The sequence below is a fragment of the Xenopus laevis genome, chromosome 8L (genome assembly GCF_017654675.1).
Source record: "Xenopus laevis strain J_2021 chromosome 8L, Xenopus_laevis_v10.1, whole genome shotgun sequence".
NCBI lineage: Eukaryota > Metazoa > Chordata > Amphibia > Anura > Pipidae > Xenopus > Xenopus laevis.
Genome location: NC_054385.1, coordinates 131,989,069 through 132,012,201, shown reverse-complemented (window position 1 = coordinate 132,012,201; position 23,133 = coordinate 131,989,069). Strand labels below are relative to the sequence as shown.

The 23,133-nt window shown below is 45.4% G+C and overlaps 3 protein-coding genes across 4 annotated transcripts in view; 2 read left to right on the top strand and 1 right to left on the bottom strand.

The window, feature by feature from the left end:
- Positions 1 to 3,291, top strand: part of b4galt3.L (beta-1,4-galactosyltransferase 3 L homeolog) — a 15,586-nt gene extending 12,295 nt beyond the window's left edge. The window contains 2 exon segments of the mRNA NM_001085950.1: positions 1,366 to 1,470; positions 1,683 to 3,291. Of these exon segments, the coding sequence (NP_001079419.1) occupies positions 1,366 to 1,470; positions 1,683 to 2,271 (694 nt within the window). The 3' untranslated portion in view covers positions 2,272 to 3,291.
- ppox.L (protoporphyrinogen oxidase L homeolog) lies at positions 2,687 to 17,393 on the bottom strand. 2 transcript variants are annotated; one of them, XM_018228992.2, is made up of 13 exons: positions 17,372 to 17,393; positions 15,345 to 15,448; positions 15,135 to 15,269; positions 14,946 to 15,061; positions 14,716 to 14,848; positions 12,731 to 12,875; positions 10,815 to 11,005; positions 9,232 to 9,292; positions 8,068 to 8,186; positions 6,292 to 6,405; positions 5,863 to 6,012; positions 4,210 to 4,252; positions 2,687 to 3,983 (listed from the first exon to the last, which is right to left on the bottom strand). In XM_018228992.2, exons 2-13 carry the CDS (start codon positions 15,429 to 15,431, stop codon positions 3,853 to 3,855), a joined length of 1,425 nt encoding a protein of 474 aa, XP_018084481.1. In that variant the 5' UTR covers positions 15,432 to 15,448; positions 17,372 to 17,393; the 3' UTR covers positions 2,687 to 3,852. The 2 variants fall into 2 exon arrangements, with proteins under 2 accessions (XP_018084481.1, XP_018084480.1); XM_018228991.2 differs by lacking the exon at positions 17,372 to 17,393 and adding an exon at positions 16,642 to 16,819.
- On the top strand, positions 17,201 to 23,133 carry dnz1.L (DNZDHHC/NEW1 zinc finger protein 11 L homeolog). Its single transcript, XM_018231709.2, has 9 exons — positions 17,201 to 17,436; positions 19,398 to 19,486; positions 19,731 to 19,804; positions 20,371 to 20,483; positions 20,958 to 21,019; positions 21,106 to 21,220; positions 21,396 to 21,468; positions 21,537 to 21,666; positions 22,332 to 23,133. The coding sequence occupies exons 1-9, from the start codon at positions 17,318 to 17,320 to the stop codon at positions 22,418 to 22,420; spliced, it is 864 nt and encodes a 287-aa protein (XP_018087198.1). The 5' UTR covers positions 17,201 to 17,317; the 3' UTR covers positions 22,421 to 23,133.

The window sequence follows — 23,133 nt, the reverse complement described above, 5'->3', positions numbered from 1 at the left end:
CATTGTGGGTCTGTGATTGAGGAGAGAGGGGCATTGTGGGTCTGTGCCTGAGGAGAGAGGGGCATTGTGGGTCTGTGATTGAGGAGAGAGGGGCATTGTGGGTCTGTGATTGAGGAGAGAGGGGCATTGTGGGTCTGTGCCTGAGGAGAGAGGGGCATTGTGGGTCTGTGATTGAGGAGAGAGGGGCATTGTGGGTCTGTGATTGAGGAGAGAGGGGCATTGTGGGTCTGTGCCTGAGGAGAGAGGGGCATTTTGGGTCTGTGCCTGAGGAGAGAGGGGCATTTTGGGTCTGTGCCTGAGGAGAGAGGGGTATTTTGGGTCTGTGCCGAGGAGAGAGGAGCATTGTGGGTCTGTGCCTGAGGAGAGAGGGGCATTGTGGGTCTGTGCCTGAGGAGAGAGGGGCATTGTGGGTCTGTGCCTGAGGAGAGAGGGGCATTGTGGGTCTGTGATTGAGGAGAGAGGGGCATTGTGGGTCTGTGCCTGAGGAGAGAGGGGCATTGTGGGTCTGTGCCTGAGGAGAGAGGGGTATTGTGGGTCTGTGCCTGAGGAGAGAGGGGTATTGTGGGTCTGTGCCTGAGGAGAGAGGGGTATTGTGGGTCTGTGCCTGAGGAGAGAGGGGCATTGTGGGTCTGTGCCTGAGGAGAGAGGGGCATTGTGGGTCTGTGCCTGAGGAGAGAGGGGTATTGTGGGTCTGTGCCTGAGGAGAGAGGGGCATTGTGGGTCTGTGCCTGAGGAGAGAGGGGCATTGTGGGTCTGTGCCTGAGGAGAGAGGGGCATTGTGGGTCTGTGCCTGAGGAGAGAGGGGTATTTTGGGTCTGTGCCGAGGAGAGAGGAGCATTGTGGGTCTGTGCCTGAGGAGAGAGGGGCATTGTGGGTCTGTGCCTGAGGAGAGAGGGGTATTGTGGGTGTCTGTACTTCAGATTTTAGGAATAATGGATGGGTGTACAAAGGAAGGCAGTGAGTTTAAGTCTCAGTAGGACAGGCAGGGCCCCTTGTAACAAGGAGGGCAAAGTATGAGGGACATTATGTTCCCTGTTCTATACCCGAATTCCTAATCTTGCAGGGCTGGGCACTAGTGACCTTTGTGCCAACAATATCTACGATGGGTGGAGCAGTGCAATGGGGCCTCGGTAACAGGGAGAGAATTCTAGGAATATGGAATAAACTAGGCAGAAAATTGCATTCTGGGTAGAGGGCTGCATTGTGGATCTGTGGTATTGCACATCATTAGAGGTAATTGGTAGAATCGACCCCCTGTAGAGCCTCAGTGGTATGTTCCATCTCATTTAGTAGAGGCCACTGCAGAGAATCTGTCCAACCACTACCCATACCTCGTTGTGACTCCTCCCTTTCCCTGTGCTTTAGGGTCCGTCTGGGCGGTATGAAAATCACCCGTCCGTCTGTCTCTGTGGGGCACTATAAGATGGTCAAGCACAAGGGAGACCAGGGCAACGAGGAGAATCCACACAGGTGAGAAACGGCTTCACCAAAAACCTAAATCTGTAGGCTGAGGCCTTTTGTGTCCCCCACTCTACCAGGGAGATTGGTCATTTCTTCTGCCCCCCCCCTGCTCACACCAAAACTCTGCTCCTGGTTCCTGTACCTCCTCAATGGGGGTCCTTTGTGCATGAGGCCCATCAAGGGGGTGCCAGGGGCCCATAACAATATTTTGTCTCCTGCAGGTTTGACCTTCTTATCAGGACCCAAAGGATGTGGAAAGTGGACGGCATGAACTCGCTGAACTACAAGCTGCTGGCCAGAGAGCTAGAACCTCTCTACACCAATGTGACCGTGGATATAGGGGTGGACCCTAGGGCAAAGAAAGCCCTCAGAAATCGGGGTCCAACCCCTCCAGCGATCAGTCACTACATCAACACGACGAAGAACACGCCAGCTGACGGACAAATAAGAAACCCGGCTGATCATCCAACTAATGACTCAGATATAAATGAGGCGGAACTCTCTGCAGAAAGGAGAAATAAGGGCCCCGTTGTGGCCCCAGAGTCGACATTAGCTGAAAAATTGTCCCTGCCCATGGCAAGTGCCCCACATAGCGCTCAAGGGGAGGACAAGCAGATAAGTGTGATCCGGAGTATGAAAGATAATAATGGGAACCGGGTAAAAGAAGTGCAAGCCCACCGGGTAAAGAAGAAGAGTAGGGTTCAGCGCAGCAGCAAGCTGGAGAGGCAAGTGGAACTGTTTGGAGCAGAGAGAGAGAAACCTCAGGACGTAGGAAGGTCTTTGCCACATCTTAGCAGAGCTCCCCTCTAAAGGAAGCGCATGGGGCCCCTCGTAATGCTTCTGATTGGTTACTGCTGGGCGGGAGTCCAATGCTTCTACCTGCGTGTGCTGTCTTTTGTTTTGTTGCAGCAGTGAGACCTGAATGTGTTCTGGAGATTTGGGGGATTATATTTTTGTTATGGACTCGTTGCTGTTGGATATGGCCGAGCAGATTCCGACAGCCTCTTGGATTTGTATTTCCGGGGGAATGAACAGGTTTCATGACCTTCTCCCAGATATTGATTCCCCACAGAGACTGCTTATGTGCGAGACCCCAGGAAATTTATGAAGGATATGACCTTAAACATAAGGAATCTCCAATATAAAGCCCTTAGCTGCTGGGGGTCCAACAATGGCCGACGGCTGACAGTTGGGGATCTCCAAGGCAACAATAATGCAAAAAGTATGAACTAATGTAGAAGATTTTAATGAGAAGCTGTACTGGGAATGGAAGGAACCTCCCTTTACCCAAACCAATGTCACAACTGTGCTGTTCCCTAAATAACAGGTGCCTCAGTGATGGGGTGGGGGTGGGAATGGGGGGTACAGGATCCACTGTGAATTTAGAACTGACCATTCATAAGCTCCGCTGCCTTGTCCTTCACACTCTGTTTCTTGGTAAAGTGCAGCACTGCCTCACAAAAGCCTGTACAGACAGCAGCCAACTGTCTGGAGAAGACAAGGTTGTGCATAGAAATTATGGTTATATTTTTTAAAGGGTAAGTTAACGTTCAGTGCTGTGCACTGACCACTATTGCAGAACGATTATTCCCTCCCCCCCACCCAGGGGAAATAATAGTCTGTCCCACACCAAACATTTTGGTGTTGTTCTTGCAGGAAACGTTTCGACGCGTACGAGTGCGCCAGTATTTATTTACCGGAATTTAGAAGAAAAAAAAAGTGTTTTAATCCGGACCCCTTCAGGGCGGCCCTTGTGAGTAGAACTCGGCTGGACCCTCTGGAGGGGGAAGGGGCCATGATGTATTCACTTAAATTATGTCCAACCACAAATCTGCCTCTGATCTTTATTTAACAGGTTTTATGGGTAATTTATTTGACAGAAATCTATATATATATATATGTGTGTGTATGTATATATGACTACGCACTGACCCTTCTCAGTGTCATTCACCATGAACTGTGCTTGAAGTGATTTCATTCAGATTAAAGTAAATAAAAAGTAAAAATGCTTTTTTTTTTTTTTAAACATACAATTTTGTTTAGAGGTTTCTGATCTGATCCGATGGGTTGGCCAATGACTGTTTCTGGGATTTAATCGGTCACTGTAGGTTGTATGACAAGCAAACGAGCGGTCATTCCCCCTGCTGGGTACAACAGGCTTTTCTTTTGCTGCCAGTTTTAATTGGCACTTGGAAAACACGTCACATGGTATAAATACAGATTAAATCCAGTGTGAATACGGTTCTGAGAAGGCTTGGATACGAGTACCTGAAATGCCAGTGCAAATGTATATCCGTGTTCTCTTAGCCCTTGAATTGTGCCCCTCGCAATGCTTTCATCTTGCACCCCAATTGAGTCATTCCATGGTGTTAGCAACGGGGTCTGGAGATTCTAATGCCCCAAAAGGTTGTGCACAGCTTGCTTAGCGTTATAGATACAGTCATTTACAGAGACTCCGTGGTATGAGGCGCCGACCAGGCTCAGAGGCAAGTTAACCTGGCGGATATAGGTGGAGAGGTTTCCTGCAGGCAGAAGGGAGACAGTCAGAACCAGCAGTTACATAGTTAAATTGGGTTGAAAAAAGACAAAGTCCATCAAGTTCAACCCCTCCAAATGAAAACCCAGGCCCATACACACACCCCTCCCTACTTTTAAATAAATTCTATATACCCATATCTATACTAACTATTGTTCGTAACTAGCAGTGAATGTTTACAAAGAGCCGAGCGGAACATAAGTAGCACTTACCTGTGCGACTCCAGTGTCCCAGGGTGTATTGAGGGATGCAGTCCTGAAATGGGATCAGATGAGTAAGACTTACACCTGGTATCACTATGGTAACATACTCACTATCATAGGGCCCTGAACTCAGTGGGGTAGGAAAAGTCAGGGTATCGGCTGGAACAGTGGGGCAAGATGGTAATACTTTCATTTTTAAAGGTGGATTTTTATTTATTTTCAAAACAAACAAAATTACATTAAAGGGGTTGTTCGCCTTTAAATTAACTGTTAGTATGATGTAGAGAGGGATATTCTGAGACAAATTGCAATTGGTTTTCATTTTTTATTATTTATGGGTTTTGGGTTATTTAGCTTTTTATCCAGCAGCTCTCCAGTTTGTAATTTCAGCCATCTGGTTGCTAGGGTCCAAATTCCCCTAGCAACCATGCATTAATTTGAATAAGAGACTGGAATATGAATAGGAGAGGCCTGAATAGAAAGATCAAGAATAAAAAGCAGCAATAACAATACATTTGTAGCCTTACAGAGCATTTGTTTTTTAGATGATGAAAGATAAAGAAGTTGGTAAATCATTCAAAAACTATAAAAAAAAAAGAAAAGATGAAGGCCTATTGAAAAGTTGCTTAGAATTAAACATTCTATAACATACTAAAAGTTAACTTGAGGGTCAGGACACACAGGCAGATTCAGGGAGATATGTCGCCCGGGGACAAATCTCCTCCTCTTTGGGGCGACTAATCTCCCCGAACTGCCTCCCCGCCGGCAATTTACATTTTAGCCGGCGGGAAGGCAGTTCAAAGTGATTCGTTTTCCGAAGTCGCCCGAAGTTGCCTCACTAGGAAACTGTGGGTGACTTCGGAAAACTAAGCACTTCGAGTGCCATCTTGCCAGCGATTTAAATTCTAGCCGGCAGGGAGGCAGTTCGGGAGAATAGTCGCCCCAAAGAGGAGGAGATTTGTCCCCGGGCGACTTATCTCCCCGAATCAGCTTGTGTGCCTTGACCCTAAAGGTGAACCACCTCTTTAATAACAAAAGAAAACAAAATTAGACAAAACTCTAAACAATTATCGAAGGAGAAAATGTAGTTCCTAGGTCACATGTACAAGTAAGCAAATTACCCGACTCTGTTTATACCTCTTATTTTTAAGAGTATCGAGTCACCTGTTTGTTTTTTTCCGGTAGTGGGAGATGCTATTGGGGTGTTTTGTATTGGGAGTAGCTGTGCCCTATTTTAAATAACTCGGTATCTCATCTGGTCTTTCCACTCTCTCGTTGCCTAATCACAATCACACCAGGGGCCCCACAGACATTATCGAATTTGATGTGAGATCCCCTATTTTCATATGTTCATTTAAACAACGAGATCACATTGTTAATTAGTTGTTTCCAGGCTTTTAGTCACTTTGGTCCAAAATCGGTGGGATTGTGGGCAGGAAAAGATAATAACACTTTACATCAGTGCTGTTATTATTATTATTATTACAGCTGAAAAGAACATGTCCCCATATTTGTTTATATTCTGTGCACTGAATCGATTAAAACTATGGAGCTAGGACCCAGAGTCAACCAGTGCGTTGGTCCTGAAGGCTAGTGAAGGGGTCCTGAAGGCTAGTGAAGGGGTCCTGAAGGCTAGTGAAGGGGGTGGGATGGATTTGTCACCTTATTAATGTTCACTATACTCCGACTTGGCTTCTCTCGCACTCCCAGCTGCTCAGCCGCCGCAGTCGTTGCCAGCTCTAGAACCTTCTCGGAAGAAACGGTGTCGGGGTCTCCTATGCTGCTTTGGAACCACGCGCCCCCCAACATCACCTTGTGGGAGGAAAGGGAAAGCAGTCAGATCAACATCAAGCCACAAAAGTAAAATATACAGTATTAAAGGGAAAGGAAACATCCCCCAGTGGATCTGTATGCTACATTTTTACCCTGGGATATAATTCCTGTTTTTGTGTGCCCAGAACATGCCTTCTCTGTATACCTTATAGATATGGGAGGGAGCTGTATACTGACAGTACAGTTGTCAGCTACTGCGTGGGAGCTGCCATGTTGCTGCATGAAATAACACACCAATAAGACCACTCAGGTGGTTACCGTAAGTCGGGTGGAGCTGGAGCCGCGCTTGTTGTGCTGTGGGAAGGCAATGGAATCATACACTATCCCCAGCAGAGCTCTGTCCTCCGATGATGGTATCAGGTGCCCAAAGCCCTGGGGAACAGGAGACAGTTAACAGGACCCAAAAACAAGTTCCCATTAGGAGCAATATGTGCACAAGTCAGGGGTACAGTGGTGCTCTTGTACAGTGTTAAGGTGGCCATACACGGGCAGATAAAGCTGCCGATATCAGTCGTTTCGACCAATTTGACAGCTTATCTGCCCGTGTATGGGGGCTTCCTACGGGTCTTCCCGATCGATATCTGGCCATGATATCGATCGGGAAGGTTGGATTTTTACCCGACCGGCCCGTCGGAGACCCTTGGCGTATCGTAATTCGATCGTCCATACGGCCGAACGTTCGAATTACCCCCAATATAGCCATGCCGTTAGTGGCATATCGGGGAAAGATCCGCTCGTTTGACGACATCACCAAACGAGCGAATCTTTGAGTCTATGGCCACCTTAAGCAGTAAAATACACAGTAACGTAATCACACAGGGGCTGAATAAGGATACGTGTCCATTATGTTGAACCTCTAACAACTCCTGATCCCCTGGGGAAGTCTATTTCCTTGTTTTAACCCTCTTTGCTTTCTTCATGGAAAGAACAACAGCCCAGTCTTGCTTTATGGCAGTGCTTCCAGATATACACAAAGTATCAGGGCTATAGTGATTTACCCTTTATTTACACTTATATTTATGCGTCCACTCCCATTACCTTTTCTCCTATTTCTCCTAGTATAACCTTTGCTCTCTTCTCTCTTTAGCACTCCCCTTCTGCTGTTTCTATGGCCAGAGGCAGCTGTAGGAGTCAGACTATGTTACACACGGGGGCAACTGTTGAATGTTTTATGCCTGTTGGGAAGGAACTGGCTTTTGATTGGTGCTGCCAAGTAGTGAGGAGCTATAATGCTACATGTGTCCTTTGCTCACTCCTTGTCTCATGCTGCTCAATATCAGCTTTATGACACGGCTGTAAAATCACTGTATCTTTGCGTTCCCTCGGGAACCGTTATCAGGGTCCATAAATAATCTATAAGCTTGCAAACTCCAAGCAGCCCCCAGCGAGTGACATAGAGCAGTTGTAATTCTACACAAGGCCTTATAATATTCATGCGCATTGCTACAAACTGCTGGCAATCACACACACACAAATATCTGCCTGGGTGCTGCTAACAAATAATTAACAGTGCAGTGAAGTACAGCACTCAACAGGTCTTGTGCAAACAAAAATAAGGTTTGTTTGTTTTTTTAAATTGAATTTACAAATTTAATTTACACATTTTTATATTTAATTTACAAGTTTGTAAATTAAATTTAAAAAAAACATGTTTTGTGTTTGCACAAAATAAACACAGTTTGTTTGCATCCAAAATGATCCCGTGAGTGTCGCTCTTTGTGCAAATATCTGTTTTTCTACGGCCGGCACCCAGGTCTTCACTAAGTAAACGGAGTGCACCTTTGGAACTGGTGTATATATATATATATATATATATATATATATATATATATATAATACATATATATATATATATATATATATAATACATATATAATACATATATAATACATATATAATACATATACATAGATACACATGACACTTCCTGAATAGTACAAAGTCTGTCCCACGCACAATCAAACGTAACGTCTGAGCAGGAAACAATGAGGAAGTTGGGGGATTTTGCAGAGAAACAGAGCACAGGCCACTTACCGAAATGGGAAGAACGTCCCCCTCATATTGTAGATTCACTACAGCCACAGTGGCTGAACTCATCTGCTGCAGCTCTTTTACTAAAGGTTCCAAGTCTTGGGGGAGCAGGGAGCTCAGATCTGGGAATAATAACCAAAATTACAGTTAGACATCAGCAGGGGGTTTATTCCTATTACTCATTTATTATTCTTTTGGACAAATGGGGAGGGGCTGTACAGATGCAGATACTGGGGGATAGTCGGGCAAGAAGGAGACTGTACATGGGGCTTTAGTGTTTGTTGGGGGGTATGAACAGCTGATTGGCCATAGGTAGGGTTGCCACCTGGCTGGTAAAAATGACGGTTGATCCCAATGTTATTAATAGGGAATAAAGATAAATATATAGGAAGGTCAGTGATCCCAATGTTATTATAGGAAATAAAGATAAATATATAGGAAGGTCAGTGATCCCAATGTTATTAATAGGGGAATAAAGATAAAATATATAGGAAGGTCAGTGATCCCAATGTTATTAATAGGGAATAAAGATAAATATATAGGAGGTCAGTGATCCCAATGTTATTAATAGGGAATAAAGATAAATATATAGGAAGGTCAGTGATCCCAATGTTATTAATAGGGAATAAAGATAAATATATAGGAAGGTCAGTGATCCCAATGTTATTAATAGGGAATAAAGATAAATATATAGGAAGGTCAGTGATCCCAATAGTTATTAATAGGGAATAAAGATAAATATATAGGAAGGTCCAGTGATCCCAATGTTATTAATAGGAATAAAGATAATAATATAGGAAGGTCAGTGATCCCAATGTTATTAATAGGGAATAACAAATATATAGGAAGGTCAGTGAGCTCAATGTTATTAATAGGGAATAACGATAAATATATAGGAAGGTCAGTGATCTCAATGTTATTAATAGGGAATAACGATAAATATATAGGAAGGTCAGTGATCTCAATGTTATTAATAGGAATAAAGATAAATATATAATAGGAAGGTCAGTGATTCCCAATGTTATTAATAGGAATAAAGATAAAAATATATAGGAGGTCAGTGATCTCAATGTTATTAATAGGGAATAAAGGAGTCAGTGATCCCAATGTTATTAATAGGGAATAAAGATAAATATATAGGAAGGTCATCTCTTTATTTACAATTACCTTTTGCAGGAAGAGCACTGAATATATAATCAGCGGAGATGCTGCCGTCTGGAAGCTTGATCTAATGAAAACAATAATAATTAAAAAACAGTTAAATATTCTTGCTCACTGTAAAGCTCCCCATAGACGCGACAATTCTTCTTGCTGAACGACCGATTTTAGGGAAGTCCGACCAATCCTTCGAAATTATCGTGCGGTTAGTGGGATTCGAACGATCGTACATCTTACGATTTTTTGGCCGACATCTGTCAGGAAATTGATCGGCCAGGTCAAAAAATCTTTGTCGGTCCCAGTGCAATGTATCTATGTCTGCAGGGCCAAGCAGGCAGCTCCCCTTTGTTTTCCTGGCAAATTGGTCTTTTTAGTTGATGGTCAATTCGTACGAATTTTAAAAATCTCAACATCTATGGGCAGCTTTAGGCTAAAAAGGTAAAGTCCTGGGAATACAGAAACTGGAATGAACAATTGTTTCTAAATGTGGTTGCTGAGGGAGTCACTTGACCCAGCAACCAGGAAGAAAGCAGCATGACAGGTTAGAATATAGGCAGGGGATGGGTTTATCATAAAGATACAATTCATAATCTATTTTCTAGTTCTGCGAGGTCGCTGACCCTAGCAAAAGGAGGATGTCTACATTGTTCCAGGATCAACAGAGGCAGAGTAGAAAGGCGAGAAATGCAAAAATAAGGCATAGGAGGAAGTGGAGAAAGCTTTTTTTTTGGTGTAAAAAGTGGTGTTAAAACTGGTGTAAATATTCACAAACAGAAATCCACCAAAATGCCGATGCAACTGCCACTTTTCACATTCTGGTGAAAGATACAACAGTTTACAGAAACTTTTGTGAATATGTTGTTAAAATGACAAAAACAGAGAAGAAAAACTATATTTTTAACGATATTTCAGTCCTCCACTCATCATTGTTTCTTTCAGTCTCCTTTCACCCCACTTTTTTTTTTAAGTATGTCTTTATTGAAAGGGATTCTGTCATGATGTTTATGATGTAGTTTTTATTTCTAAATTACACTGCAAATAATTCACTGTACAATATAAAATGCCATTCCTGAACCAGCAAGTGTATTTAGTTGTAATATTGGTGTGTAGGTGCATCTCAGGTCATTTTGCCTGGTCATGTGCTTTCAGAAAGAGCCAGCACTTTAGGATGAAACTGCTTTCTGGCAGCCTGTTGTTTCTCCTACTCAATGTAACTGAATGTGTCTCAGTGGGACCTGGATTTTACTATTGAGTGCTGTTCTTAGATCTACCAGGCAGCTGTTATCTTGTGTTAGGGAGCTGTTATCTGGTTACCTTCCCATTGTTCTGTTGTTAGGCTGCTGGGGGGGGAAAGGGAGGGGGTGATATCACTCCAACTTGCAGTACAGCAGTAAAGAGTGACTGAAGTTAATCAGAGCACAAGTCACATGACTGGGGGCAGCTGGGAAACTGACAATATGTCCAACGCCATGTCAGATTTCAAAATTGAATATAAAAAATTTTTGTCTCAGTATCACCACTTGCGTGAAAGTGTCTTAGATGAGATGTAAATAATGGATTTCCCCTGCTCTCTGCCCCTTTCCCATGAGTACCTTCCATCCATTGCCTGCCGTCCTTTCCAACTGCCGTATGGGCGTGTCCTTGTGAATTTCAACCCCTCTATTCCTCAGGAAGTCCTCCAGTGCTTCGGAGAGGGTCTGCATCCCACCCTGCAGGGACCACTGACTCCAGCGCTCCTGTTTGGATCTTCGGATCAGTTCAGAGTCCACAGGGGGGCCTTTCTCTGATAAAAGGCAAAAGAAATACAGAGAGAGAGCGAGAGAGTTGAGATACCTCTGATAACTAAATCCCTATGAGAGATTAACACTATAGCACCTGAGCTTGCCTGCATTTCCTATACATGACCAGCAAGTCACACTGGTACTGTATATTCTACACAGCAAGCCTTCGCTATCAGCATGCTAGTGTTAATATAGTAATGATAATATGAGAGGGAGCTGTCATACTACTTCATATAGCATCATAATTTGGAAAATAAAACTACACGTGCCTGATGGTTCAATAGCTCCCTCTTGTGGCTTGAGTAGAGAATGCAGACCTTACCTGCAGCTCGAAATTTCTGCAGACATCTTTTACAAAGCTTTACTGAGATTATACAACTTTCCCTTCAGTCCCTGCCCCAGGGAAGCTTACAATCTAAGGCCTCTAATCATACACACACACTAGGACCAAAAAATAGAATGACTTTATTAGGGATACACCAAACCCAGGATTCGGTTCAGGATTTGGCCAGGATTCAACCTTTTTCAGCAGGATTTAGCCGAATCCTTCTGACAGGCCGAACCAAATCCAAATTTGCATATGCAAATGACTTTGTCACAAAACAAGGAAGTAAAAAATGTTTTCCCCTTTTCACCCCAAATGTGCATATGCAAATTAGGATTCGGTTTGGTATTTGGCCGAATCTTTAGCGAAGGATTCTGGGTTCGACCGAATCCAAAATAGTGGATTTGGTGCATCCCTAGAATTTATGTTTTGTGGGAATAAACCCAAAGGAAGCTCATACAGACATGGGAAGAACACACACACTCTTTGCAGACTTTAATGCCCTGGCTGGAATCAAACTTGAGGACCTTCAGCTGCAAGGCAGCAATGCCTTCAGAGCTTTATATCTAGGAGGTACTGGGTGGTATTGGATTCACTTGCCCAGGGAGAGGTTCATGTCTGACCATAGGAAAGAGAACAGCCTAGGGGCATAGCGTACAAAGAACTAGAGCTCTGCATTTAGTGCTGTGGGGGCACTGCATTCACTTACTAACTGAGAATCTAGAATAAATGATCTACTAGTAGTGTAATAGCTGATAATACACAAGAGCCATGAATATCCTGTAAATTATTTCCTTATAAACGGCGAGTTCTGATGTCATCAGTTATAAACAGTGAGTAGTGATGTCATTTCTGTCACATGACTCACTGAAACTTGTGTATTATAATAAAGTACCCCCAGTTGTAAAATATGAGGATATTAGAAGTTACCTCGGAGTTCCATGACCTGTATAACTCGGCCTTCGGCCTCGTACTTTTATATGGTCATGAAACTCCTCGGTAACTTATAATATCCTTATATTTTACAAGAGGGGCTACTTTATTCACTATATAATCGGAGTTTAGTGATGTCATCAGTTATAATTGGAGCTTAGTGATGTCATCAGTTAAAATTGGAGCTTAGTGATGTCATTTTTGTCACGACTTATGTATTATAATAAAGTTTCCCCTGTTGCAAAATATGAGGATATTAGAGGTCACCTCGGAGTTCCATGTCCTGTATAAAAGCATAATCATGGAACTCCTCAGTAACTTAAAATATCCATATATAGGGGGTACTTTTTTCACTTTATAAAGCACTGTATATAGAATATACACATTTAGGGAGACACTGTACTGCCAGGCATTATAAAGCACGGCGCCTATGAAACAGCTAGGGGGGCAAATGTCACATGTTCCTTACCCCCGGCTGTTGCCATCCCCAGAATGACTGATCTCCTCTTGACTTCTGCTTCATAAAGGAAGGGGAAACAGGAGCGCACGCTGAGGCTTCGGCAGTCTCCGGCAAACACTCCGCGGCACAAGCTGTCGATGACAATGTCTGCCAGCTGAGGAGAGAGGGGGAGACTGGGAGCCAAACTGGGAGCACTGGTGCTAAGGAATCAGGGCAAGTTCCCTTATAAGAGGACAGGGGTATCAAAGTGTGCAACCTTTTGTCTCTTATTGAAGGATCAGTAAACCTTTAAAATACGTGAATCTAAAACGGATGAGGGGACTATTCTAAGCACTTTTGTCATTTACATTCATTATTTATTTTGTTTTTATTCCAAGATATTAAGGGATACATGTGCGGTTAATAGGAATGAATTGTGTTACAACAGCGCCACCTGCTGGTCAGTTTCCCACCAGTCTGACCAGCAAGTAGTCAAGGAAGTTGTCAGGAGAAAGAAAGAGGCTGATGTTCTTCTGCTTAGGAATAAAATTAGAAATCTTTCTCACATCTTTCCTAAGCAGAAGAACATCAGCCTCTTTCTTTCTCCTGACAACTTCCTTGACTACTTGCTGGTCAGACTGGTGGGAAACTGACCAGCAGGTGGCGCTGTTGTAACAAAATTCATTCATATTAACAGTACATGTATCCCTTAATATCTTGGAATAAAAAGAAAATAAATAATGAATGTAAATGAGAAAAGTGCTTAGAATAGTTTTCTCATCAGTTTTACATTCACTTGTCTTAAAGGTTAACTAATCCTTTAAACTACAGCTCCCAGCATCCCACAGAGAGCTAATGCCTATAAGGTGTAGTTCAGCCACAGCTTGGGGTGGGAACCGGGAGGGATCCCCAATACTCTAAGTAAAGGAAATCTAATTAATATTGCACAAAACAACCAGAGCGTTTCTACTTTAAAGGGGAACTATTGCGAAAATGAAAATATAAAATAAGCTTCATCATACTGAAATAAGAAACTTTCTAAACACAATTAAATATTCTGTAATGTTTTTGAAATAATCAAGTTTATCTTCACTATTCCTCTCTCAACATCTGTTTCTCTTCATTCTCTCTTCATGCAGCAGTTGGGTGTCAGATATTCACTGACAGTTAGATCCAATATATCTTATAGGGGGGCTCCTTTTGCCTAGAAGATGTATTAGAGGTCACTCTATTAAACTCACCAGACATCATGTCTCTCTACATGCAGGATTTGTGCAAAAGGCAGTTATTTTGTTACATTTTGTTTGTACTGGAATCAGTTATTTGAGTGAGCTCTAATACATCTGCTAGGAAAGGAGCCCCCCTATAAGATATATTGGATCTAACTGTCAGTGAATATCTGACACCCAACTGCTGCATGAAGAGAGAATGAAGAGAAACAGATGCTGAGAGAGGGATAGTGAAGATAAACTTGATTATTTCAGAAACAGTGCAGAATATTTAATTGATTGTGTTTAGAAAGTTTCTTATTTCAGTGTGATGAAGCTTATATTAAATTTTCATTTTCAAGATAGTTCCCCTATAATCAGAAAGTCGTAAGAATGATCGACAATGAGGAATTAAATGTCCAGCAATTAAAGGTCCGGTCACATGACGGAAGTAGAACTGCTGCCTCCTATGAAACATAAAGGTTGCTCCGCCCTCTCCCAGACAAGTCTTGACCCCGCACCCATCACAGAATCAGCCGGCACACCCACCTCTGGATGGCAGCAGATAAGGACTGGCTCAAGCCTGTGGGTTGGGAGTTGCTTCTCTATCACTTTCTACAGCTGAAACCTACATTTTTGTTTTTATCCCCCCAAAGAACCCAGAAGCAGTTACACATGTTCCTTATATATCAGTATGTTTTGCCTTCACTAATTCAGTTGTACCATGCGATACAGAACAACAGCATGATGGGTTACTGGGAGGGACCTGTAACAAGTCGTTTCCATAGAAACCCATTAATAGCTTACCTCTTTCCCAAAACGCCTGGCGACAAAGTCGTAGATACTCTCGTCCTCCTTAGAGCCTCTCGGCGCAGCCAGATCCCGGAGGCCGCAGAGGAATAACGGCCTGGTAAAGGGGGGGATGGTCCGCAACACCCCACTATGGGAAAAGTGAAAAAGGTGAAAAGAAATCCTTTAATCTTTTCCTCAATATATTGTCCCTTTACATCAGTGTCCCCAAGTGAGGCCGCACTCACCCTACACTGGATGGGAGTTTGTGCAGAGACTTGTTGACGTAGAGGTATCGATCCTTGGCCGCAGGGTGACTTCGGGGGACCGGAAGGATCTCTTGTTGTAAGCCGAGCTCTGATACCTGCAATAAGAATTGTATATCTCTTTAAATACCCTTATCTCCCGACCCCCCACCCCAGGGGCTGCCCACTTACCATGCACAGAGTATTCCTCCCCACCACTCCTCCGGGACGGATCCCTCTGGGCCCATGTTCAAAGACAGCGCCATCTTCAGTCCGAGTGGAGTGCATCCACCCCCCAAGCCTGCTGCTCCCCTCCAGCAATATCACCTGTGAAGATAACAAGCATGGGGCCCTCCAATTCCACGTATTCCCTCATAGGCAAATCATTAGGATATTCCTTACCTTGGACACACGGGCATCTTTGGCCAGATGATAACAAGCCGTTAGTCCACTGATCCCCCCTCCTGCGACCACCACCGTCCTCTGCATCGTCACACTGGCAGCCCCTAGAGGCAACATGGAACCATTTCAGACTTTAGCCGGGCCCCCAGATCAAGGAATAATTCCTTTAAATGTGACAATATCCTAACATGGCCCTCCTGCTGTTGCACAAATAATTTTATTAATTTCAACCTTAATACTGTGCTGTCCAACCACTGCCGTGCTGTGGGCCCTTTATCTCATGGAAGACATGTCCAAAGGGAAACAACACCCCATGGGCAGTTTGAGGGCCATATATAATCCATTGGAGGGCCGTACAGAAATCCCTTGGAGGGCCATACATAAATCCCTAGGAGGGCCGTACAGAAATCCCTTGAAGGGCCGTATATAAATTCCCTTGGAGGGCCGTACATAAATCCCTTTGAGGGCCGTATATAAATTCCCTTGGAGGGCCGTACATAAAACCCTTGGAGGGCCGTACAGAAATCCCTTGGAGGGCCGTACATAAATCCCTAGGAGGGCCGTACAGAAATCCCTTGGAGGGCCGTACATAAATCCCTTGGAGGGCCGTATATAAATTCCCTTGGAGGGCCGTACAGAAATCCCTTGGAGGGCCGTACATAAATCCCTAGGAGGGCCGTACAGAAATCCCTTGGAGGGCCGTACATAAATCCCTTGGAGGGCCGTATATAAATTCCCTTGGAGGGCCGTACATAAAACCCTTGGAGGGCCGTACAGAAATCCCTTGGAGGGCCGTACATAAATCCCTAGGAGGGCCGTACAGAAATCCCTAGGAGGGCCGTACAGAAATCCCTAGGAGGGCCGTACAGAAATCCCTTGGAGGGCCGTACATAAATCCCTTGGAGGGCCGTATATAAATTCCCTTGGAGGGCCGTATATAAATTCCCTTGGAGGGCCGTACATAAAACCCTAGGAGGGCCGTACATAAAACCCTAGGAGGGCCGTACAGAAATCCCTCGGAGGGCCGTACAGAAATCCCTAGGAGGGCCGTATATAAATCCCTCGGAGGGCCACATCTGGACTATAAACACAGCCTGCATTAATATATATACAAATACATTTTACCAATTATTATTTATATTAAGAGACTGAAGAGGGAGGAGGAACCTGTAAAACTCACAGTCTAATGGGCCACAAAGTATTAAAGGGCCACTGAGCATAAATCCAGGAATGAGCAGCAGGGATGTAGAACATTGGTAGAACTTTAGGAAACACGATATAAACTGTTGAGCCTTACCCAGTAGGGAGAAAGCAGTTCTCTCTCTCTCTCTCTCAGGCACCCACGGATGAATCTCCCTCCCACTCACATGGCAAGGGAACGTACAGCAAAGAGGAGGCGGGGTCTCGCAGACCACAGCCAATCCCAGAGCTGACAGAGGAAGAGTGACAGGCAAAGGCGGAAGTGGCTCGCTGCAGAGCTGACAGAACAAGGTTAAAGGCCGCCCCGCCCCTTAAAGGCAAAGTAACAACATAAAGTAACAACATTAATGTATTTATTAAAATAAATAAACACGTTACGCTAGAACAGAAAGTTACATGACTTTGTGTCAGGACAATGCTATTTTATGAAGCAATAGTTGCTACTGTGTCTCCCTTTGTCTGTCAGACATTTCGGGGTCAGTAGAAAACTCCTGTCCCTGTGAGTGACACCTTCCTCCATCACTATGAGCAACTGAGCTCCCCCTGTCCCAGCCCTGGATCCTCAGAGTCCCACAGTACAAGAGACAAAGGGTTTAAATCGAGCCATTTCCATAGCAACAGCTTAAAGCGGAAGAAGGCTATGGCTTCCGGACAGCGAGCCCGTGTCGAAGAGGAAGTGACGTAGTTTGACAGTATGCGCGGCGGCGGCGCTGCTGATTGGTGCCTGGGCGGGTGTGTTTGTGTTGTAGAACCCGGAAGTAGCCGTGCTGGCCATGGCGGTCTGTGTGAGGGATCCGTGCGGGGTGCTGTGTGTGCTGCTCACCTACCTGAGCCTCGGATACGCCGACTATGTCATTATCCGACACGTCCTGATGCATAACTACTATGAGAGGTGAGAGACACTACTGGGGTCTTTTATCAACACTGGCCAGTAACCCATGGCAACCAATCAGATTGCTGCATTCATTGTTCTACTTGCGACTGGCTTTAACAAGCTGCTCACTGATTGGTTGCTGTAGGAAACTGCTCATGGGCAAGTCTGCTCAGTGTTGATAAGGAGGAATGAAGCCTGTTTAGAGCTGTAGTCTGGCCTAGAGCAATGGAGGGAGAAAGAGGGGCGAGTTGGGGCGGAGTGCTGGTCTGGAAGGGTATTTAAGGGGATGTACAGTAAAGGAATTGAGACTTGTGGTTCTTGTTTACTTTTACTCTGTTACTTGCCTGGGTGAGCTGCGGCTCAGGGAGGGTTAATGTGCTGGAGGAGTACGAGCTGGTTATGGCGCCGGCCTTCTCTATTGGCTGCACATTGTGTGTGACACATACAGGACCCTGTGACCTCCACACGTTTGTTTTTATTCAATGGGACAGACACATCCTGGGGGATACGGGGCTTCCTGGGCCCAATGAGCCTCTGACTGACCTACTGGCCGACAAACTGGGGAATAATGAGGAGACGGAGCAGGAAATACTGTCGGTGTTTGGGGGGAGACTGGGGGCTGAAGTGGAAAAGGGGAATTTGAAGGGGCAGAGGGCAGTTATGGGGAGGGATAGAGTTGGGGCAGTTATGGGGGGAGGGATAGAGTTGGGGCAGTTAATGGGGGGAGGGATAGAGTTGGGGCAGTTATGGGGAGGGATAGAGTTGGGGCAGTTATGGGGAGGGATAGAGTTGGGGCAGTTAATGGGGGAGGGATACAGTTGGGGCAGTTAATGGGGGGAGGGATAGAGTTGGGGCAGTTATGGGGGGAGGGATAGAGTTGGGGCAGTTAATGGGGGGAGGGATAGAGTTGGGGCAGTTATGGGGAGGGATAGAGTTGGGGCAGTTATGGGGAGGGATAGAGTTGGGGCAGTTAATGGGGGGAGGGATACAGTTGGGGCAGTTAATGGGGGGAGGGATAGAGTTGGGGCAGTTATGGGGAGGGATAGAGTTGGGGCAGTTAATGGGGGGAGGGATAGAGTCGGGCAGTTAATGGGGGGAGGGATAGAGTTGGGGCAGTTATGGGGAGGGATACAGTTGGGGCAGTTAATGGGGGGAGGGATAGAGTCGGGCAGTTAATGGGGGGAGGGATAGAGTTGGGGCAGTTATGGGGAGGGATAGAGTTGGGGCAGTTATGGGGAGGGATAGAGTTGGGGCAGTTAATGGGGGGAGGGATAGAGTTGGGGCAGTTATGGGGAGGGATAGAGTTGGGGCAGTTATGGGGAGGGATAGAGTTGGGGCAGTTAATGGGGGGAGGGATAGAGTTGGGGCAGTTAATGGGGGGTGGGATAGAGTTGGGGCAGTTAATGGGGGGAGGGATAGAGTCGGGGCAGTTAATGGGGGGAGGGATAGAGTCGGGGCAGTTAATGGGGGGGAGGGATAGAGTTGGGGCAGTTATGGGGAGGGATAGAGTTGGGGCAGTTATGGGGAGGGATAGAGTTGGGGCAGTTAATGGGGGGAGGGATAGAGTTGGGGCAGTTAATGGGGGGAGGGATAGAGTCGGGGCAGTTATGCGGAGGGATAGAGTTGGGGCAGTTATGGGGAGGGATAGAGTTGGGGCAGTTAATGGGGGGAGGGATACAGTTGGGGCAGTTAATGGGGGGAGGGATACAGTTGGGGCAGTTAATGGGGGGAGGGATAGAGTCGGGCAGTTAATGGGGGGAGGGATAGAGTTGGGGCAGTTAATGGGGGGAGGGATAGAGTTGGGGCAGTTATGGGGAGGGATAGAGTTGGGGCAGTTAATGGGGGGTGGGATAGAGTTGGGGCAGTTAATGGGGGGAGGGATAGAGTTGAAGGTGGGTATAAAGGAGGGTGTCAGGCAGATGAAGCCTCTAGTTAATGTATAACTGTAACTCTTTGCTTCCTTGTCCCCCTTCATTCAGCATCTGGTGTCCACTTCACGCTGTTGGTTTCAACCTGGTGGTGTTTATGCTGCTGCTCTGCCACACGAGGGCGCTCTTCTCTGACCCAGGTAACAACCTTGTCATGTGCTGCTAGTGAGCTCTGAACCCAACGTAACACCCCCTGATGGCTGAGTTTGCCCAAAGGGAAGTGGTAGTGCGTGGGGCACCCTGTCCCCTATAGGGGCACTTCCTGTGGGGTCCACTAACCCCTGACTCTGCTTCACATTTTCTAAAGAAAGGGCAGTGTCTCTTTAAATCCTGTTCCAGCCGGGCAACCTTGCACATCTAACGTCAGTACCTTGTGTTTTACAGGCACCGTGCCCCTACCAGAAACCGCCATAGACTTCTCCGACCTACGCTCCGGCACCCCCCGCAAGAACGACATGGTATGGCCCTCCCCGTAGGGAGTTTTCCACTTCTAGTAAATCAGCACTCACCATTCATATATTTAAGGGCCGGGTGCTAATCAAATTCGTAAATATCAGTCCAGCGAAAGCACTGACAAGGCTCCATGTGAGTCAAACGCGTTGATGCACCATGCACTAATAAAAACCCTTTGATATACTGTATATTTGAGGAGTCAATGCCGTGAGTGCTTTCGCTGGACTCCAGTAGTTTAATCAAACAGATTTATTGACACATCACTCGTGTATTTCAACGTTTCGGCCCTCGTCGGGGCCTTTATCAAGGATTTGGGGCCTTGGTAAAGGCCCCAACGAAGGGCCAAAAGTTGAAATACACGAGTGATGTGTCAATAAATCTGTTTGATTAAACTACTGGAGTGTTGGTCCATTCTGAATTGTATATGCAGTTCTTGGATGCGTGAGTGCACATCAGGAGCCTTTTGTCTATAGGCTCCTGATGTGCACTCCCGCATCCAAGAACTATATATAGATATATTTGGCACTTGTATAGGCAAACTGTCCACCAATCAGTGTTTGTTTTGGAGCAGGGCAACGAGGATTGGACGGTGTGTAATCGATGTGAAACGTACCGCCCCCCAAGAGCCCATCACTGTCGTATCTGCCACCGGTGCATCAGACGTATGGACCACCATTGCCCCTGGTACTTACTTACCCCCCCAGCCCCTGTGCTGGAGACTCTTTATTTCCCCTGATATCTAACCTTTATTACTTTATTACCCCCTGGCCCCTCTGCTGGAGACTCTTTATTTCCCCTGATATCTAACCTTTATTACTTTATTACCCCCGGCCCCTGTGTTATAGACTCTTTATTTCCCCTGATATCTAACCTTTATTACTTTATTACCCCCGGCCCCTGTGTTATAGACTCTTTATTTCCCCTGATATCTAACCTTTATTACTTTATTACCCCCGGCCCCTGTGCTGGAGACTCTTTATTTCCCCTGATATCTAACCTTTATTACTTTATTACCCCTGGCCCCTCTGCTGGAGACTCTTTATTTCCCCTGATATCTAACCTTTATTACTTTATTACCCCCGGCCCCTCTGCTATAGACTCTTTATTTACCCTGATATCTAACCTTTATTACTTTATTACCCCCCTGTTCTGCCACAGGATAAACAACTGCGTGGGGGAAATGAACCAGAAATACTTCATCCAGTTCCTCTTTTACACTGGTGAGTCGCTCACTAATCACATGCAAGTGCGCTGTTTAAAGGGGAAGTTAACCCTGAGCTTGATAACTCCCCATTGTTTATTGCAGCTCTCACCAGCCTTTACGCCATGGTTCTTGTAGTCACCTCCTGGTTTTGGCCCCCCAAGAAATTCTCTGTGGATGATCCAGACAAAGGACTCCCCGCCCACAGCAACGTGCAGATGTAAGAAAGCCCCGGGGGCCCTAATTATGACTTTTATAACTTTACCTGTGGTTCAGGCCAGTCTGGTGGGATAAACTGGGTCACATGCCGATTTGGCACAGACCCCACCCCTCCCGTTTTGTTTGTCAGCTGGGCGGAGCTATTGACACAGGGTTTTGTTGTCCCTCCCCTGCAGAGCTCACTATATCCTACTGCTGGTGGAGTCGCTTCTGTTCGGGCTCTTTGTTACAGTTATATTCTACGATCAGGTGAGTTCACTCTCTACTAAATGTACCTGGGAGACAATTTCATTTTAACCCCTCCTTTGCCTCCTCAGATTGTCTCCATCATCAATGACGAAACGCCCATTGAGCAGTTAAGGAAGCGATTGCTGAAGGAATCCCGCCGGGAGGTCGCGCACACTCGCAAGCCCAAGATGGCGCTGCTCAGGGAGGTATTCGGCAGAGGTGAGTGAACCCCCTAGTACCCCATTCATTTATTTAGCACCCCCCCCTTCCTCATGCTGGGGCTCTAGTATGTTGTGTGTGTTGGGTGGGGGGTAGGGTTGCCACCTATATATTTATCTTTATTCCCTATTAATAACATTGGGATCACTGACCTTCCTATATATTTATCTTTATTCCCTATTAATAACATTGGGATCACAGACCTTCCTATATATTTCTCTTTATTCCCTATTAATAACATTGGGATCACTGGCCTTCCTATATATTTATCTTTATTCCCTATTAATAACATTGGGATCACTGACCTTCCTATATATTTATCTTTATTCCCTATTAATAACATTGGGATCACTGACCTTCCTATATATTTATCTTTATTCCCTATTAATAACATTGGGATCACTGACCTTCCTATATATTTCTTTATTCCCTATTAATAACATTGGGATCACTGACCTTCCTATATATTTATCTTTATTCCCTATTAATAACATTGGGATCACTGACCTTCCTATATATTTATCTTTATTCCCTATTAATAACATTGAGATCAACCATAATTTTTACTGGCCAGACCGATAAAATACCGGCCAGGTGGCAACCCTATGGGCTCAGTGATAGGGTCTCACTACTGGGGTTCCCCTAAAACACTCTTCCTTCCTCAGGTCACATGATCTGCTGGATGTTCCCGTGTAACTGCGCCCCTGCTGCTGGGGGCCCGGCTTACAGCCACCTACCTGACTACGATGTGTGACCATGGCCGAAGCTCTAGACTCTAAACACGAGGGGGCCCTCCTGCGTTGCACCCCGAGTCCTGTGTTAGTTCTGCGTGTCCCTGGTTTAACCCTTGAGTGTTGGTGAGTTACTATGATCACGGGGATATTCCCAGCCTTTTACACTGGATCCTTCTCTGCACAGACTACTGCTTATTTATAATGTACTGAGTCTTTTTGTAAGGGAGGGCGGTCCTTCTGCAGGACGGACAGGATCTGACTCCGCCTTCTCTGTCCAACCACTACCAGCGCATCTCCCGGACGCCGTTACAGTCATTGTCAAAATCCCGCCTCCTCCAGCATTTTGCTGTCTGCTGATTGGCTGAGAGATCCCGAGAGGTCACCTTATTCGTGCCGAGTCCCGTTGTCGTTTTTGTTTTTTTGTGTATTTTTGCAGTTTGTTTTTATGCGCCAGAGAGCTTTGTTCTGGTAAACTTGTCCTTTACATGATCTGTCCCTGGTGGATATTGTTACTGGTCGTTGTGAGCGTTTCTCGTGTCCTGATATTTTCCACCAGGAATAAATGAGGGAAAACGAGGAATAAATCTTTGGGAACTGTAGGGCCTGACAGTCTCCTGTATAAAGGGGGGGATCACCTTTCAGTTAACTCTTAGTCTTCAGTATATTATAGAATGGACATTTCTCAGCAACTTTTCAATTGGTTTTTATTATTTATTATGATAAATTATATATT